General features: G+C 47.4%; 1 protein-coding gene across 1 annotated transcript in view; it reads left to right on the forward strand.

Annotated features, from left to right (window-relative positions):
• CSMD2 (CUB and Sushi multiple domains 2) overlaps nt 1-19,455 on the forward strand; it is a 565,161-nt gene that overhangs the window by 530,069 nt on the left and 15,637 nt on the right. Inside the window, exons 54-62 of the mRNA XM_059686241.1 lie at nt 4,515-4,688; nt 7,346-7,528; nt 10,980-11,156; nt 12,313-12,492; nt 13,150-13,323; nt 15,742-15,915; nt 16,246-16,319; nt 18,396-18,507; nt 19,067-19,246. Of these exons, the coding sequence (XP_059542224.1) occupies nt 4,515-4,688; nt 7,346-7,528; nt 10,980-11,156; nt 12,313-12,492; nt 13,150-13,323; nt 15,742-15,915; nt 16,246-16,319; nt 18,396-18,507; nt 19,067-19,246 (1,428 nt within the window). The remainder of the gene's footprint in view (nt 1-4,514; nt 4,689-7,345; nt 7,529-10,979; nt 11,157-12,312; nt 12,493-13,149; nt 13,324-15,741; nt 15,916-16,245; nt 16,320-18,395; nt 18,508-19,066; nt 19,247-19,455) is intronic.

The raw sequence follows: 19,455 nt of genomic DNA on the forward strand, positions 1-19,455 counted from the left end.
TTCCTAGCCTGTTAAACATTTTTATCACAAAGGGTATTGGATGATTGTCAAATTACTTTTCTGAATCTATTGGGATGATCATGTGGGTTTTTCCCCCCTCATTTCATTAATGTGGTGTATTACACTGATTGATTTTCATATGTTGAACCACTGTTGTGTTCCTGGAACAAATCACACTTAGTCATGGTGTATAATGTTTTTATTATGCTGCTGAATTTGGTTTGCTAGTATTTTACTGAGGATTTTTACAACTATGTTCATAAAGGGTATTGGTCTGTAGTTTTCCTTCCTATCGATGTCTTTGTCTGGCTTTGGTATCAGGGTAATACAGTCCTCATAGAATGAGTTGGGAAGTGTCCTGATCTAGTTTTAGGAATGGTTTGAGAAAAATTGGTGTTATTTCTTCTTTAAAAATGTGCTAAAATTTCAGCAGTGACGTCAACTGGTCCTGGACTTTTCTTTGATAAAAGTTTTTGATTGTTCTATTTATTTGTTATAATTCTATTTAGATGTTCCATTTCTTCTTGAGCCAGTTTTGGTAGTTTGTGTGTTTCTAGGAATTTGTCCATTTTATCTTGGTTATCTAATTTGTTGACCTACAACTGTTCATGTTTATAGTATACTCCTATAATCCTTTTTATTTCTGTAAGGTTGGCTGGTAGTAATATAACCACTTTTATTCCTGATTTTAGTAATTTTAACTTATCTTGTCTCGTTCTTTCTCTCTCTCATCAAACTAGCTATACATTTGTCAATTTTGTTGATCTCTTAAAACAGCTTTTAGTTTTTTCTCTCTTCTCTTTCTATTTTCTATTTCACTTATCTCTTTATTGTTTCTTCTGTTTGCTTTGGGTTTACTTTGCTCCTCTTTTCTGAGTTTCTTAAAAAATAAGGTTAGCCGAAACCGGTTTGGCTCAGTGTATAGAGCGTCGGCCTGCGGACTGAGGGGTCCCAGGTTCGATTCCGGTCAAGGGCATGTACCTGGGTTGCGGGCACATCCCCAGTAGGAGATGTGCAGGAGGCAGCTGATAGATGTTTCTCTCTCATTGATGTTTCTATCTCTCTCCCTTCCTCTCTGTAAAAAATCAATAAAATATATTTTTTAAAAAAATAAGGTTAGGTTTGGGGTTTGAAATATTTTAATGTAGGTATTTACAGCTATAAATTTTCTTCTGAAAACTGCTTTCACTGCATCTCATAAGTTTTGGCATGTTACATTTTCATTTTTGTCCACCTCAAAGTATTTTCTAACTTGTCTTCTGATTTCTTCTTTAATCTATTAGTTATTTAAGTATCTGTTGTTTACTTTCCATATATTTGTGAATTTTCCAAATTTTCTTCATTTTTTATTTCTAATTTTATTGCATTGTGGTTGGAGAATATATTTTGTATGATTTCAATCTTTTCAAATTTTATGGAGACTCATTTTATGGCCTAACATATTGTCTATTCTGGAGAATGTCCCATGTGTACTTGAGAAAAGTATATATTCTGCTGTTACTAAGTAGAGTGTTCTATAGGTCATTGTTACATCTGGTTGGCTTCTAGTGTTGTTCATTATATTTCCTTGTTGATCTTTTTGGATGTTCTATTTATAATTTAAAGTGGGGTGTTAAAATATCATACTATAATTGTTGATTTGTCTATTTCTTCTTTCAATTTTGTTAGCTTTTTGCTTCATGTACTTGGCAGATCTGTTGTTAGGAGCATATATGTTTATAGTTATTATATCTTCTTGGCGGATTGATCCTTTTATTCTTATAAAATGTCCTTCTGTCTAGTAACAATTTTGCTTTAAAGTTTATCTTATCTGATATTAGAATAACCATTTAGCTCTTTTTTGGTTATTGTATGGATAGTATATGTTTTCCATCTTTTTACTCTCGATCCATTTGTGTCTTTGAATCTAAGGTGTGTCTCTTACAGACAGTATATAGTTGGGTCTTGTTCTTTATTCATTTTTTCTGATATCTGGCTCTTATGTGTCTAATTCTCATTTAATGTAATCACTGATAAGAAAGCACGTGGAGACAGGGATCATGTGGAGAACCATCACCGATGCCTCAGCTGACAGCCAGAACCAAACCATTGCACAAGGGAACCAGTTACAGTGCCTCCAGAGTGTGTCCTCTTAGGGTCAACCTCCCTGGTTTCAGGAACTAATTCTCTCATTGAATAGGTCTGTGACCTTGGGCAAGTGACTTTTCCGCACCATGCCTCATGTTCCTCCTCAGTGAGATGGAGATAAAAATGGTGCCTACCTCGTAGGGTTATCTTAAGAAATAAATAATATAATGCTTAAAACTTACTCTGTCCATTATCTATTGCTGTGTAACAAGCCATCTCAAAACTTAGTGGCTTAAAATAGCAACTGCTTTTGTTTGCTCACAGTTAGGTCAGGAACTCAGGTAGGACTTTGCAAGTGTATTAGTTGGGTTTTACCAGAGAAACAGAACCCATAACATACTACATATAAAATAAGGAATTGGCTCACACAATTATGGAGTCTTAGAAGTCCCAAGATCTGCAGTCAGCAAGCTGGAGACCCAGAAGAGCAGATGTCATAGTTTCAGTCTGCGTTCAAAAGCCTGAGAAGCAGGAGAGCCAACAGTGTAAATTCCAGTCCACGTCTTGACCAAGGGCAGGAGAACACTGATGTCCCAGTGCGAAGGCAGAGAGAGAGAAGTCTCTCTTAATCAGCCTTCTTGTTCTATTCTGGCCTTCAGAAGATTGGATGAGGCACACCCACACTGGAGAGAGCAATCTGCTTTATTCAGTCTACTTACTCAGATTTTAATCTCATTAAGAAATGCTCTCAGAATAACTCTTGAACAACTATCTGGGCATCCCAGTCAAATTGACAGCTGTCATAGGGACAGGGTTAGGCTAACTCAGATTTTATCCCTTTGGTCACCTATTCTGGTCATCATCCCTGCCATGCCCTGTCCCCTTTCCAGATACAAGCCATGACTACAAGTATCTCCTACCATACCCCAAGGTTTAATCCATCCAAGTCATTATCTTCTCTTCTTGAACTAGTGCAACACCTCCCTCATTCTTTCCCCACTCTAGAATGTTCTCCACATATAGTCAGAATGTTCTTATAATGTATATCAGGTCATATCACTCCAGTGGCATCCCTTCATGCTTATAATAAAATCCATATTCTAGGCCATCCTAGCAACCTCTCCACCCATGTCTTCTTCCCGTCTTTCCTTGCCCTATCTATTCCAGCAGCCCTGGCTTTCTTGCTGGTCCTCAAACACACCAAGTTCATTCTGGCCTCTGGACCTTTACACCTGGTGTTCCTTCCCTCAGGATGCTCTTCACCCAGACCTTGCATGGCTGGCCTCTTCACATCACTCAAATCACTGCTCAAAAGTCACCTCCTCAGAGAGGTCTTCCCTGCCCACCCAGCTCAAAAACAGCATCCTCGCTGAAACCGGTTTGGCTCAGTGGATAGAGCGTTGGCCTGCAGACTGAAAGGTCCCAGGTTCGATTCCGGTCAAGGGCATGTACCTTGGTTGTGGGCACATCCCCAGTAGGAGATGTGCAGGAGGCAGCTGATCAATGTTTCTCTCTCAACGATATTTCTAACTCTCTATCCCTCTCCCTTCCTCTCTGTAAAAAATCAATAAAATATATTTTAAAAAAACAACAACAAAAAAACAGCATCCTCATCCCACCCCTGACCACCCTTTTCCTGGTGCAGCTTTATTTTCCTTCTTAGCACCTGCTTAGAATTGCCTATTTATGTTCTTAATTATAGTCTCTCTTCCCCACTGGAATATAAGCTCCACAAGAGCATGAACTTGATTCTCCCAAACACACAGAGCAGCACCTGGCACCCAGCAGGCACTCAGTAAATAGGTGGCGAGTGAATGAAAGAGCCAGAGGTCCACCTGTGGCAAGAGCGATGGGAAGGCAAAGCACAGCGCCCCTGACAGCAGTGCCTTGCCTGAACCTGTGCACCTCAGCTCCGTCTCACCACTGGTTCTCACAGTCACGCTTTGCTGTTTCAGGAAAGGGAACTTGCAGGCTTAAGGTGTCAAGTTGGGGACAATGGATGTGGGCAATTATAAGATGCAGTTAGGAAAGGAACCTGTGGCCAATGCAGACAATCCCAGGATCCCGATTGCCCGTATTGTCTTATGTGTGCCATGTGCACCACCTTTCTGCCAGAGACATTAGGGTATGTCCTAGAGCAGCGAGGAAGAGTCAAGAGAGAAAAGCAACAAATAGGATTGCATACCTACTACATGTATTATCTCTTCAACTCTTAAAACACGGGTATCACTCTTCATTTCACCGATATGGGAACTGTACAGCGAGATCGGTAGTCATTTCCTGATGATGTCAGCTGGGTGTGCCAGCAGGGAGTTTGCTTCGATTGATACCCAGGGTTTCTCTCCTCTCCGCCTGTCACTACCAAAAGCCTAGTGTGTGTCCTGTGATGACGCTGTCTCCCTGAGCAGAGTTGCTGACATGTTTGCTCTTCCCCCTCTTCCCCACAGTGGTGTCCTGTGGCCATCCAGGCTCCCCACCCCATTCGCAGATGTCCGGGGACAACTATACCGTGGGGGCAGTCGTGCATTACAGTTGCACTGGCAAACGGACTCTGGTGGGAAACGCCACCCGCGTGTGTGGGCTAGATGGACACTGGACAGGCTCCCTGCCACACTGCTCAGGTATGGGGCCCAAGGGAATACTTGGCTAATGGGAGAGGGACAAGCTCCCCCAGTGTGAGTGTGATAGAAGAACGGGAGGAAAGCAGAGCTTTTGAGCCCTGCTCTCATCCCCACCAGGCAGAGGGCACAGCTATGAGAGGTCCCAGCTGGGCCTCAGCCTGTGGTGGTCTGAGTCCAGCTTTGTCCTTCGCCAGCTCTGGCCAAGTTCATACAGCCCAGCGACTGCAAACTAGGGAGGACATAGCTGTTCTTATAGTTTGAGATTCTAATATGATCCTGTCTCCCAAATTGTACTTCTAATAAAATATTGAACTAGATATTAGGAGAAATTCTCAAAGCACTAGCCACTGTTTCAAAGGGCTATTGGCTGCCCAGGCCAATCCCAGACACACCACTCTATTTCCACCAGGACTTTGGCCCCTCACCTCTACGAGGCTCATTAATCACCCAGTTCATGAACTGGGCAGGACAAGTTATGAGCCTTGGGGACTCCTTTAACCTGAACTAGAAGAAAGCCAATTATCTGGGTTCCTTCCTAACTTCATTTTGTTTTGACTTCTGGTGGAAGTGACTTGGGGAGGATGGCCTGGGGAAGACAACAGCCAAGTATACTGAGGCTTCCTGAGTTGTCCACAGAGCAAGTTCCAGGAGAAGAGACATTCGAAAGAGGAAAGGCACACATTTCCAAAGTCTTCTCACCCAAACTCTAATTTTCATTTGGAGTTGTCTTAGTAGAGGTTGGAAAATGACCTACTGGAAATATTACAGAAACAGTTCTTATCTGAAGTAGAAAACTAAGCTGGAAAAATCTTTAAAACTTTTCAACCCTGAGATTTTCTAATTTTGTGACTTTTCAAGAACTGGTCCTGCATGTGGAAGAAGGGACTCTTCCTTGGCCACATCAAGGTTGATAGGAGAGACTTAGAAACAAGCTTGACACCTTAGGAGCATGAAATAGTAAAGCAAGAAACATGCCTTCAGTGGACATGGACCCCACTCACTAGGGGATGTACTGCATTCAGCTGTTTAGTCTTGATCCTGAATATTCTGAGGCACAGTTAGCATCTCATTTCTCCTGAGTATCCATCAAGGACGACAGACACTTGGGAGACCAGAATCATGGGCAGAGCTTTCCTGGAGACCTTCAAGGGCAGGACTAGACAGGATTCTATAAATGTTGAGGCTGAGGAATGAATGCCTTAGATTAAAAAAAAAAAAAAAAAAAAAGAGGTTAGCCCTAACCAGTTTGGCTCAGTGGATAGAGTGTCGGCCTGCAGACTAAAGGGTCCCACGTTCGATTCCAGTCAAGGGCATGTACCTTGGTTGTGTACTCGATCCCTACTAGGGGGTGTGCAGGAGGCAACTGATCAATGTTTCTTTCTCATCGGTGTTTCTAACTCTCTATTTCTCTCCCTTCCTCTCTAAAAAATCAATAAAAATATTTTTTTTAAAAAGGAAAGAAAATTATTTTTTTAAAAAAACAAGAGATGCAAAGAATAGGAGATTAGGATGCAATGCAAGGTGTGCACCAGTGAGTAGAATATAATGTCTCCCTTCCTGAAACTTACAAATGTCATCTTTTGCAACATCATCTACTGCCAGGCCAAAGAAACACACATTCAAGAGTTCCAGGGTCAAATTTTTGAGCCTCATTTTGTACAGTCAGTGCACCCAGATGATGTATAACAAAATGTCCTGAGCCCTTGAGACAAGTCCCTAGGCCATCAAGGACATGCAGAGATTCCCAGCATTGGAGACATACTTTGGGAAGTTCATTGCTCACCTCTTGCTGATACGCCTCTTTAGTAAAAGAGTCAGCTATTGCCATCTGCTCCCATGATACAGTATCTGTCCCAGACGCCCTTATATCATTGACGTGGAAGCTCCAAACACTGCCGTGGGGCCATTCTGTCAGATAAGCCCCCAGGACTGGAGAGCTCCACCCTCAGGCCTATTGCACAATAGCGCTGGCTCCAGCAGAGGTCAGCTAGGCAGTGTGGGAGTTAGAGTCCTCACCGTCAGGGCTGCCTTCCAGGGGACCCAGTACTGCCTCTTCCAAAACTTCAAAAGATAAGAAAACCTGGTCAAATGTGATGGGCTCTCTTTCTTCAAATGTTTGGCTTAAAGATTGAATGAATCCCCCTCCCTTGGAAGATGCATGAGAGAGAGACTTGAAGAGGAAGGGACGTTCGTTAGGAGGCTCTTGCAGTCGTTCAGGCAAGAGAATGCTGAGCATCTGAACTAAAATGGTGGCACTGGGAACAGGAAGGATACTCTGGAATCAGCAGTTATTGGTGGAAAAGAGGGAAAACAGAGGAGGAGGAGATGCAGCCAGCTTGGACCACTGGTATTCACACTGGTGCAGGCCAACGAACGAAGGCATGATCCACCAAAATTCTTCCCTCTGCCTTCTCTCTTCCTTGCTGGGTGGTCCCCAGGAATTCACCGGTGACCTCAAACCTTTCTATTCGTTGACCCCTGAGTAGTAAGGCAGGAGCCTGGTCAGGTAGCTTGGGCTAGACACAGTCAGTTTTCACCCCCTCGTGCAGGGGCGCCCACTGCCCCCTCTAAACAGTGGCCCAACATCCTCCTCTCTCAGTCCTCCACTCCCTTCCTTCCATGCTAAAACAATGGTGCTTGTTTGGTTCTGGTCCTAGGCACCAGCATGGGGATTTGTGGTGACCCTGGGATCCCAGCGCACGGCATCCGTTTGGGGGAGAGCTTTGCCCCTGGGAGTCTGATGCGCTTCAGCTGTGAGGCTGGCCATGTGCTCCGGGGATCGTCAGAGCGAACCTGCCAGGCCAACGGCTCGTGGAGCGGCACGCAGCCTGAGTGTGGAGGTAATGTATGTGACCATTCTCTCTTCCCCTTTGCCTGCCCTGTTTGCCCAGCCCTAGCACCTGCTCTCGCTCACAGATGAAACCATGGCCCCGTGTGAACCCTTGGCCTCCTGGAGAGTGGACATCAATAGATAGTTCAAGTGCATTCTCATTTGTAATCTAAAGACAAACATATTTTCCACCCTCACCTAAGAAGGGAAGAAACAAGGATAAACTAAGTTTAGCCCATTTGTTCACTTATTTCCTATACTAGAAGCCCGGTGCACGAAATTCGTGCACTCGGGGTCGGGGGGAGGGGTGGGGGGTCCCTCAGCCCAGGCTGCGCCCTCTTGCAGTCCAGGAGCCTTCGGGGGATGTCTGACTGCCGCCACCACCACTGTGCTCGCCAGCCGTGAGCCCAGCTTCTGGCTGAGTGGCGCTCCCCCTGTGGGAGCACACTGACCACCAGGGGGCAGCTCCTGCATTGAGCGTCTGCCCCCAGTGGTCAGTGCACATCATAACAACCAGTTGTTCTGCCATTTGGTCAATTTGCATATTAGCCTTTTATTATATAGGATAGTTTCATTCAACAACTATGTGTCAGATACTGTCATGTGTGCTAGGGACACAAGTGTGACAGTGACAGACACACATTGCCCTCTTGGAGCTTAAAGGGAAGAGACCGTGTTAAACAAGCATCCAAAATGCCCAAAGAACTAGAAATCCAATTTTTTAAAAACCTTTAAAAGTAATATAAACTCTTAATGTTATTCCCTGAGGTAGCCTGAGTGGGGGCAGTAATGTTTTTGCACACACTCCTAAATTTCTGAAGAGACTCTGTCTTAAAACCTCTCCTCCCAGAGTCCAACTTTTGGTAGCTGCTCCCCAGTCCCTCTGTCTCTAAAATCCAGCCTGCATAGGAAGCAGTTTAACAGCTGAAAGGGAGGCGGACTGAGGAGATGTTGTAAGAGAAAGGAGATGATGGGAAATCATCATCTCGCCTGGGAGGTGTGGGAATGGAATAGGGAAATATATAATTGCCAGGTAGCACCAGGGGCTCAGTTAAGGTAGGAGGCCACTAATTTAAAGTGAGAGTAGTCAGCCTTGGTCCAGGTTTTTTTTCAACCACATATTGCTACACAGGGGCAGGCACAGGGCAGGTGAAGCATTAGGTGTAGGGTTGGGGTTTTATCGGCAACTAAGACATCAGCAGAAAGTGGTGAGGGAGGTGAGAGTATACACAAAGCAGTGATTATTATTGATCTTGAAATCTAAGGTGGGTAAGGAGAGGCTGTTGTTTTTTTTAATGGGAATAGGAAACTGTAAAAAAAAAAAAAAAAAGTGGTAAATCAATGGATTATGGGTCCCAATAGGACCAAGAAATGACCAGAGAATGAATCCCAGAGGCAGGCAGAGAGCTGAAGAGATAAGAGGCAGGGTTAGAGAGCAGCTGTTTGAACTTGAGGTTGTGGAGTGGTCCAGCAGAGCACAGGGAGGCGTTCTGGACCAAGGTCAGAGGACACTTGCCCAGGAAATGAGATACATGGGAGTCAGTGCTACATGTCTGCCAAAGTCCCGCCTTTCTGGAGTGCAAAGTTAGCTTCTACAGGATTTTTTTTAGACATAGTAAGAAAGGTTTGTGGTAGTCAGAGAGTCAAGGAGAGAATTTAGAATATTCTCAAATATTCACGGTGACCCAGGTCCCCTCTCGTGCCGCTCAGACCCCAGGCTGGAGTTAGTCAACAAGTCAGGAGTGTTCGAGGAGCAGAAAGTTAGTGGCTGAGAGTTTGGACCTGGAAGTGGGTGTTGAAAGAGTGTGGGTGTCTCTGTAACGTGCACACAGCTCCTTGTGCCTTCCCTGACCAGCTTCCACCTATCCTCCAAGGCTCTACTCAAATCCTTATCTCCAGCCCTAATAAGACGCTCCCTTATGAGTGTTTTCTTTCCATCAAGTGTAACACTTATTACATCATATTTTGATCCATCTGTGCATAGGTAGTTTCTTAAGATACCCTGAGCTCCGCAAGGCCAGAGGACATAACTTGGTCATCACTGAACTCCTGGGACCCAAGCCACACAAATACCTGTTAAATAAATTGCTGTTAGGGCCTGTCAGTTGTGCTAATTATATAGGAATCATTTTGTAGATTTGACTTCAGGACCACATAAAATGTTGTACATATTTACAAAATAAACTTAAATCAAAGATTAAAAACAAGTAATCTCTTATTGGGGGAATGAGGTTTCATATGTAATACCTTAATCAATAAAGAAATTAAAGATTGAAAAAAAATAAGTAATCTCTAAATATCAAAATCAAAAATGGAAACTAATGAATTTATTACTTTCCCAGATCTGTCCACTATAAAAGCCTAGAATCAATGAGTGCCCTTACCACCAAGATTGTGGTTCCTAAATCCAATCTCCGTTAAACACAGCCAGAGCTCTTTAGAGAAATGGCAGATTCCAGGACGGAGGCAGGAAATAGAAAGGTGAACTTGGAACATCTTGTCACTCCAGCAAGGAAACTACCAAAGACAAGTGGCGTCATGAAAAGGCTCCCACTAGTCTAGAATGGGATAATTTGAGCATCGATAAGAATAATAGTGGCAATGGATGGCGACATAGTAAATAAGCTTAAGTCCTTGAGTTCCAGTGACCATCAGTCACCTTTGAAGCTTGCTAGGGAACCACCTTCTTGTTCTGATGTCTGATTAAAAAAATAATCAAGCATTATCCAGCCTTCCTGTATGACTTGCATTTCAGGGTAAGCAAATATTTGTTGACGGGCATGTTCTTTATTAAAGCAGTTTAGCGAATGCAGAAAGAATTACAGAATTAGAATATCACCATTTTCTATCCCCTAACAGCAAATCTAGTCTAGCAAGAGTCAATTACTGCTAAAACCACTAAGAGAGAAACTAATGAGAATTGTATCATGCCAGAACCCATTGATCAGCCTCAACATCAGGAACAAGGAAACAACCAGACATTCTGTGCCTCCTGATGGGATGTAAGGGAAAAGGCACCAACCCCCACGAAGTGCCCTGGTTTCTGTAACAGATAAGTCACAGGACAGGCAACAGCCATCTCTGGATTCCAAGAGTCTTAGAGACACAGCAACCAAATAGCCACAGGTGGGCCTTGTTTGGATCGTGATGCAAACAACTCAACTGTAAAAAAAGAGAGAGAGAATTAAGGAAAATTAAGCACGGATTGAATATTGGGAGATACTAAGAAATTGTTTCAATTTTTAGGTGTGATAATAAAACAGACATTGTCCTTACGTTTTAGAAACCATACAGGTCTCTCCTTCGCTTCTGAGGTGAGGTGATCAGGCCTGACAGTAGCGTAAGAGGCATTTCCATCCGCAGGTCCTTAGGTAGCACCCAGTTCCCACTCGGGGCAGTTCTCGGTCCCCAGGGGTCGCTGGCCCTGCTCTGGGGAATGATGTGCTCTTTTGGCCTCCTAGTGATCTCATGTGGGAACCCCGGGACTCCAAGCAACGCCCGCGTCGTGTTCAGCGATGGCCTGGTTTTCTCCAGCTCCATCGTCTATGAGTGTCGGGAAGGTTACTACGCCACAGGCCTGCTCAGCCGGCACTGCTCCGTCAACGGCACCTGGACAGGCAGTGACCCAGAGTGCACAGGTGAGAACCAGGCCCATGGGCTCCGTGGCAGCCGGTGGCCGAGAGCAGTGGGCTCCTCCGTGTCCAAGACAAAGGCTGTCCGTGGGAGATTGGGAAGGCTGTCTGGCGTGATGGGACTCGCCCCTGAATGCATTCATACACACGATGTCTAGTTATTGAGGACACGTTATGTGAAAGCACCGAGCTAAGTGCTTTCGTTTATAGGCAATGCATTGGATGCTCACCCCATCCCCCCGCAGTAGCTACTATTTAGCCCCTTTACGTGAGGTGACCGAGGCTCCGAGGTTGAGATACACCGATCTGCTGTTTCTCAGGCTCTGGCCAGTTCCCTGGGCTTTCTTTTTCTCCTGTAAGCAAACCCCCACTTTAGCACTGCCACCACCCACCGTCTTTGTCGGTTCCTCTCTCCCCTGCACCCATCCCCACCCCGGCCTGGCTCTCAAGCCTCGTGTAACCCCACTACTCCCCTTTCTTGCTTCTCTCAAGGGCAGCCCCAAGCCCTTTTCCCTGGAAAGTGAGTCCCTGTGGAGCCCAGATGGAGGGAAGTGATAAGATAAGGGATCTGACTACATTCTCCCTTTCCGAGTCCTAGTCTTTGATGTCAGGCTCTATCTGAAATCCTATGTCAAGTTCACTTTTGTTCCACAGCCAGCGCTCACCAACCCCCAGCTTCACTTGATACCATAACATAGTTACAACCATTGCATAGGTTCTCGGGCCCCTGGGCCTGCAGAGGCCTCCTAGGCAGAATACCAGGTGGTAAGATACACCCGCTGGCAGACAAATTGTCAGTGGGGTTCATCGACACATCTTAGGCTCTTCAACCTGGAGATCTCCCTCCCCCTGAGTCCGAGCCTCATTTAGGAACTGAGCCCTCTGGGTACTTCCTCTTAGAGGGGTGAGCTTTGAATAAGAAGGATGGTCATCATAGCCCAAGTTTCTGGGGTGCACAAGGGTATTGTGGCAAGAGGAGTGCGGTGCAGGAGGACTCCTGCAGGGAGACTGGGCAGTGCCCACCTGAGGACCTGGGAGGGGCCGGTCATTCCTTATCTGACGGTTTCCTTCCTGGAAGTGTGTAGGGAGTGACAGGTGGTATTGGAATGCTGGGGACGAGGGCTGGGGTCGGAGTGAACAATGCTGTATCTCCCTGTCCTAGTCATACAGTGTGGTGACCCTGGGGCTCCGGCCAATGGCCTGCGGCTGGGCAGTGACTTCAGGTACAACAAAACTGTGACATACCAGTGCGTCCCTGGCTACATGATGGAGTCGCATCGGGTGTCTGTGCTGAGCTGCACCAAGGACCGGACGTGGAATGGCACCAAGCCAATCTGCAGAGGTGCGTCTGAGGGCTGCAGGCGTGGGCAGAGGGCCAGAGAAGTGAGACGTGGGCCTTGGGCGTCTAGAAGGGAGGGTGAGGAGGCAGAGGCCTGAGATCTTAACCAGGGGCCTGTGGGTGAGGACTGGCCCCTGAACATCTGCAAGGAGGGAGTCAGAGGTACAGTGGGGCCTTGACTTACGAGTGTCCCGACTAACGAGTTTTTCGAGATACGAGCCGTCTCTCGGCCGATTTTTTGCTTTGAGTTGCGAGCTAAAATTCAGGTTACGAGCCAGCTTCAGATACCCCACCACTAGTTGGAGCAGAGAACGTCACAGTGAACGCCACATCAGCCCAGCATCACGTGTCTCACTCGTTCAGTTTTTTATTTGACATACGAGTAATTTGAGTTATGAGCTCCGTCATGGAATGAATTAAACTCGTAAGTCAAGGCCCCACTGTACCAAGGCGAGGCTTGCGCTTTGAGAGGAGTGGGTTGTCAGGCGTCGAAAGGAGCAGAAAGACCAGAGCTCCCAAAGTGAGAGGGGCCATTCCTGACTCCTCCTGCTCAGCCCAGACGCCTGCCAGGTGCAGGGTGGCCAGTGACATCCGTGCTGGTGACGGGCCTGGTTTCACCGAGACGGCGCTAGAACTCAGCCTGCTGTGGTCTCCCCCCAGCCATCATGTGCAAGCCGCCTCAGCTCATCCCCAACGGGAAAGTGGTGGGGTCCGACTTCATGTGGGGCTCGAGCGTGACGTATGCCTGCCTGGAGGGGTACCAGCTCTCCCTGCCCGCGGTGCTCACCTGTGAGGGAAACGGATCCTGGACCGGAGAGCTGCCTCAGTGTTTCCGTAAGTTGCTCACAGGGCTCTCTAGCGCCTCCTGTCTGCCGGCTCCTTCCCCTTCCCTCTGAGCTCTGCTGCCAGAGTTCTAGACCAGATACCCCGCCCCGGACCAGGGAGGATGTTGTCAGACACTATTAAAGAAGGAAGGAAGTTTAAAGGAAGAAAATGAGAATAAATAGAGCCCTAGCTACAGACTTTGTGTGGTCACAGTGGTAAGAAATTAAGCCATAGATGAGAGGAAGGTTTTTAACCCAAAAGGTTGTTCGCTGGCTCGGGAGCGATGGGGGGCCAGTCTTCATGGCAAATACCAGCACAGAAGGGCTCCTGGGACTTGTGATTTCCCAGTGACCGTTTATTTCTACCCACCTGGCCCAGCCAGTCCCAGAGACCCCACGTCCCCCTCAGGGCTCATTTCTTACCGAGTCCCCTGGAGAAACAGGGTCCAGGTCACCTATTCTGTCAGAGCCCGAGAATTGGTTCTGGATATTTTCCTCGGTGCCTGTGCTTTGGACAAAGGATAGGGCCTATTCTTCCTGTCCACTTGGCATTGGTCTGAGGCTGCAAAAACCTTCAAACCTCACGACCCTGCTTGGGTACCCCTGAGAGTTTGCTTCCATTTGAGAAATGTCAGCAGAGACGAGGGCCAGCAGCTCAGACGTGGACCCAGGAAAGGCAGCACTTGGTGCGTGGTTAACCCCCAGACCTTCGTGTGCTGTCAGGGTGACATTAGGAACGGAACACAGCAAGTCTCAGGGCAGAGTCTGGACTAGAAACAGTGCTTTCCTTCTTGAGAAATAGCTGCATTGCTTTTTAGCAGTGAATTACAGTTATTGTCCAAAAAAAAAAAACAGTGTGTGATATCTGAAAAGACAAAGAAGAACGTAACAGTCACATGAACTATCAATTCCCAAAGGCAGCCACGCTGGTGTCTCCACGCCTATCAACTCTGCATTTTTGCGTGTATAACATATGGATATGATTTTCTATAAACGTTACTGAATCGTGCTGTGCATACTAGCTCATGACTTGTATGCATTGATAAGCCAACAACACCTTTTTCTATCAATAGATACCGACCTACACATCATCATTTTTAATGGTTTAAAGAATTTCCTTGTTGTAGCTGCCACAACTTGTCTGATCTTCTGGTGAAGAATTTGGGTTTCTCTAATTTAATCCTGTTAGAAACAGTTCTGCAAGAAATAGCCCTGAAAATAGCATTTCCTTACCCTCGTGGTAAAGTCCTAGAAGTGAGCCTGGGTCAGCAGACAAGCACTCTGTATGTTTGGACACATGATGCCAAACTGTCTTCTGGAAAGAGCGTCCCAGTTTGCACCACCTCCAACAGTTTATGAGACTGTTTCTTGACTCCTTCCCTCATTAACAATGGATTTCCCATTTTTTTATATTTACCAGGCTGAGGACTTTAAAAAGGTACCTCCTTATTTTAATTGGTACCACATTGCTTATTAGCAAGACCGAGTTTCTCGTTCTTTGTCATCCATTAGTATTTCTTATCTTTTGTGCTGCCTTTTTCTAGATACAGTGACTTCTGATCAACTCGGCCTTTGACTGACTTCTGATTGGTCAGGTCTAGACCCCCAGTTTCCACGGCACAGACTTCTGATTTATTTGCATATTATTATGAGCCTCATGACTCTGTGTACACACACACACACACACACACACACACACACACACACACTCACATCATAGCCTAAAGAATGTTCTTCATGCTTGAAGTGATGTCTTGGGGACCAAAGGTAGTCAGTTTTTAATGATACTCTGAAGATCTGAATGAATGAGCACATTCCATGCACTGCCCACCGCAGTGTAAATGCACACCCTTTGGAATGACAGTTGTCCGTACTATACATCGAGAGCCATGAACACACTCAAACCTTTAAAGATAAGTCCACTCCTAGAGAATCTCTTCCAAGAAAATAACACAAGTAAAAGGAAGGCCAGATGTAACTATAATAATAGAAAGTGCCTAATATATAGGTTATGACAAACTGTTATGATACAGCCTCTCATTGCAGAACTATGTAGCCAATAAATGACAAGGATGCAGAAACCTGGGAAATGTTCACAGAATATTAAGTGAATAAAACAAGGTTAACAACATTTGGATGTTGGGTTTGCAGCCACACACAAATTTACCTGCAAGTAAACAAAGACCAGAAGGGGGCAGGCATGAAAATGGGGGAGGAGCAAGGGGGGAACAATGGGTAGGGGCTGAGAGTTCATTTTTTCTCGATGTTCTAAACTTCCTGTAGTGTTACTCTGTTACTTGGGTGGTTATTGATGAGCACTTTGAATATGGGAAGGAGAGGAAACAGCAGCAGGGGGGTGGGGACCATGGGATCGCACACTGGGTTCTGGAAAGCATCTTGGACCTGCCTTTCTCCCTTGTGCTCCCAGCTGTGTTCTGCGGAGATCCTGGGGTCCCGGCCCGGGGGAGGAGAGAGGACCGCGGCTTCTCCTACCGGTCGTCCGTCTCCTTCTCCTGCCAGCCCCCTCTGGTGCTGGTGGGCTCACCACGGAGGTTCTGCCAGTCAGATGGGACGTGGAGCGGCACCCAGCCCAGCTGCATAGGTGAGAGGTGGTCTGGGGCACTGTCCCAGTTGTGGGCATCCCTCTTTGGGGCCTAAGATGATGGCTTTCCTTCCCGGTGCTCAGGGGTCTCACCTGCCAAGGGGGGCAAGTCCTCCTCCGAGCTTCTTGGAGCAGGATGTGAAATGGGCAGAGTTAATGTGCTACAGGCCATGGTGGTGTCAGCCAGGGGTCTGTCTCGGGTGGGAACATCGAGAGGCGGGAACATTGGGACGTGGCTCCGTTTTCTTCTCTGCATCTGTTTCTCAGAGAGAGCCGAGGCAAGGCAAGCTTCTGTGACCATGTGCTCTGTTTCTTTGTTTTGCGATCCAGACCCGACACTGACCACTTGTGCAGACCCCGGCATGCCGCAGTTTGGGATACAGAACAGTTCCCAGGGCTACCAGGTAATGGGGTCAGCCAAGATCAGGCCTCGGGCCTCCTGCCCCTTCCTGTCACTGTCGGCCTTGGAGGGCCACGGGACCTTGCTTGGAACAGCACTAATGGGGGACAAGACCTTGGGAGCTGGAGGAGAAAAGAACTCTGCCTGTTGGAGCTGAGCTGCACGGGACCCTCGTCCCTCTGGCACATGTTACCAAGAAATGAGGAAAACTGTGGTACAGTCATGGCTTCTTAGACAGCCGTGAAAATGAATGAACTGCAGCCCACCCAGTGTGGATACATCTTACAGCACAACATGAAATGACAAAGGTGGTGTGGTACTATTTCTCTCAAGATTAAAACCAAGAAACACGTCCATTGCTTAGAGATATAGGTACACATATGTGATAGAATTATTCTTTAACAAAGCAAGGAAATTAAAAACACAGAATTCCAGGCGGTGGTTACCACTGAGAGGGAGCTGAGGAAGGGGGCAGGGAAGGGACACCCTCGTCTATAATGTTCTAGCTCCTAGTAGTGAGCTCAATCTAAAGTGTTCATTTTATTATTGTAACTCACGTCTACATGGGCTCCATATATCTTTTCCTATGCGTCAAATATCACATAATAATTTTTGAAGAGAGAACGTTATAGGCCAGGTCATGTAGGGCTTTGAGGCCAGGATAGCATTTTGGAATTTATTCTAAATCCCAGGGGACACCATTGGAAGGTGACTCAATCTGATCCACCACCTGGCTGCTGATGAGAGAACTAATAAAAGGGGGTTAAGAATAGAGGCCAGCCCTGGCCGCTGTGGCTCAGCTGGTTGAGCATGGTTCCAAGCTCGATTCCAGCTCAGGGCACACACTCAGATTTTGGGTTCATCCCTGGGTCTTACAGAAGGCAACCAATTGATGTTTCTCTATCACATCAATGTTTCTCTCTTTCTTTTTCTCTTTCTCCCTGTCCCTTCCTCTCTCTCTCTAAAAAAAAAGTTAATTTAAAAATAAAAAGAATAGAGGCTAGACAAGTAGGACGCTAATGCCGCGGCTCAGGAGGAGGGTGGGATGGGCAAGTGTAGTGACAGTGGACGTGGAGAGAAGTGAAGGGGTTAGAATGTATTTCTTAGGTAGAACCAAGAGGAGTTGTTGATGGATTGGACCAAGGGTTGAAGGAAAGAGGAATCAAGGATGACATGAGGTTTTTGATTTGCATGACTGGGTGTACAAAGGTGCCGTTTGCTGAATGAGATGGTGAAATACCAACAGACAAAGAGGTTGACATGGAGGAAGGGGATGGAAATTAAGAGTTTCACTCGATGTTAGAATCGGCTCCTATATGTCATAGAAACACATGGGTGTCTTGAGCTGGGAAGTAGTGCAATCGAGTTGCGTTTTAGGAAGCTGATGGGCGGCATCATGCCACATGTATTGGATGGGGAGAGATGGAGCTGGTGGTTGTGGAGGTTGAGTCAGATGGTGAGGAACACATGGAGGGTGAGCGTGGAGTGAGGGAGGGAGGGCGGCTCTCTGCTCAGCAGAGATTTACAAAGCACAGTGTCAGATTCTCTGAGGGACATGTCTATAAGGAAGACAAGTCTCCCATCCTGAAGGAACTTACCATTTCATAGAAGAAAGAGACAATTTCTTCACATTTTATAAAATGCTTCCAGATCCACCATCGCATTCGTGTCGCAGCCTTCCGGCGCAGTGGTGACAGGGCTGGCCTGCCCCACTCCACACTTAGGGAGACTGCAGTGTAGAGAGTTTCATGCAGCTGTCACTCAGTAGAAGCCAGAATCGGCTTCTACTCAGATCGGGCTCCTCCAATTCTGAGTCCGGCACTGCCCACAGCAGCGGAGTAGGGAGCGTCCCATAAGAGCATTGATGAGGGTGTTGGACGAGCCCATGTAGAAGAGGAATAATATAAGCTGCCTCAAAGGACAGATGCGATCTAACCAGGCGGAGAAGTGGAAGAAGGGGGCTGCGGGCGGGGCGACGGCCGGAGGAGGAGTTGGGTCACAGGAAAGTGAGTGACCGAGTGACGGGTGTGAAGCCTGGCTGCATGGAAGGTGATCGTAGTACCTTCTGTCCTCGCCCCAGGTGGGAAGCACAGTGCTCTTCCGCTGTCAGAAAGGTTACCTGCTCCAGGGCTCCACCACCAGGACCTGCCTCCCCAACCTGACCTGGAGCGGAAGCCCGCCCGACTGTGTCCGTGAGTGCCGACGCCCCCACCTCCCAACACAACCCGCCTTGGCGACACATTGTCTCCCCCGAGCTGGGCAGCCAGGGCGCTGGGATGCTCTGAATGACAGGGAGCGCACACTGCTCCTTGGCACCATGACGGTCTCTTTGTCATCATCTCTCCCTGGGGACTCACAGAAAACATTTCACACAAAAGCCTTTCTGATCTTTGAAGGCAATGCCTAGGCCTTAGCAAAATAAAAGAAAGAACTTTCCGGGGGCAGCAAAAACTAGTAACCACCACAGCCAGCCCTCCGATGGAAGATTCCAGGCTTTGACCTTAGTTAGTCCTCTTTCCTCAGGATAAGTGCTGCAGGCTGTGGTTCCCCGGGGCTGATAGGCCAGCATCTACCTGGTGCCCATCATGTCCAGTCCTGTAGACCCAGGGCTGGGAGGTGGGGGAAGGCATGGGAGGGGATGCTGGACAGGAGAGGGGCCTGAAGGGCACAGGCGGGGATGTTCCTTCTGGGAACGGGAATGGTCGCAGGCCCTCCGCTCCCAGGTCCAACAGTGTCTCTCTTCTGGTCCAGCCCACCACTGCAAGCAGCCAGAGACGCCAACCCACGCCAACGTCGGGGCCCTGGACTTGCCCTCCATGGGCTACACACTCATCTACACCTGCCAGGAGGGCTTCTCCCTCAAGGGTGGCTCCGAGCACCGCACCTGCAAAGCAGATGGCAGCTGGACAGGCAAACCACCCATCTGCCTGGGTGAGTGCGCCCACTGGTGAGCCCCTTCCGGGTGGGAGGCGGAAGGTGGCTGAGCCTGGGTGAAAGGAGGACAAAGGAGAAGGAGGAAGGAGGGTTTCCAGGAGCTGGGCTCTGCCTCTGACTTTCTGAGGCACTGAGTCCCTAGGAGCTGAAACCAGGGCAGCCTGGAGGGGCACAGAGTGAATCCTTCTGTCTGTGCTTAAAGACTA

This window comes from Myotis daubentonii, chromosome 3 (genome assembly GCF_963259705.1).
Source record: "Myotis daubentonii chromosome 3, mMyoDau2.1, whole genome shotgun sequence".
In the NCBI taxonomy this organism is placed as follows: domain Eukaryota; kingdom Metazoa; phylum Chordata; class Mammalia; order Chiroptera; family Vespertilionidae; genus Myotis; species Myotis daubentonii.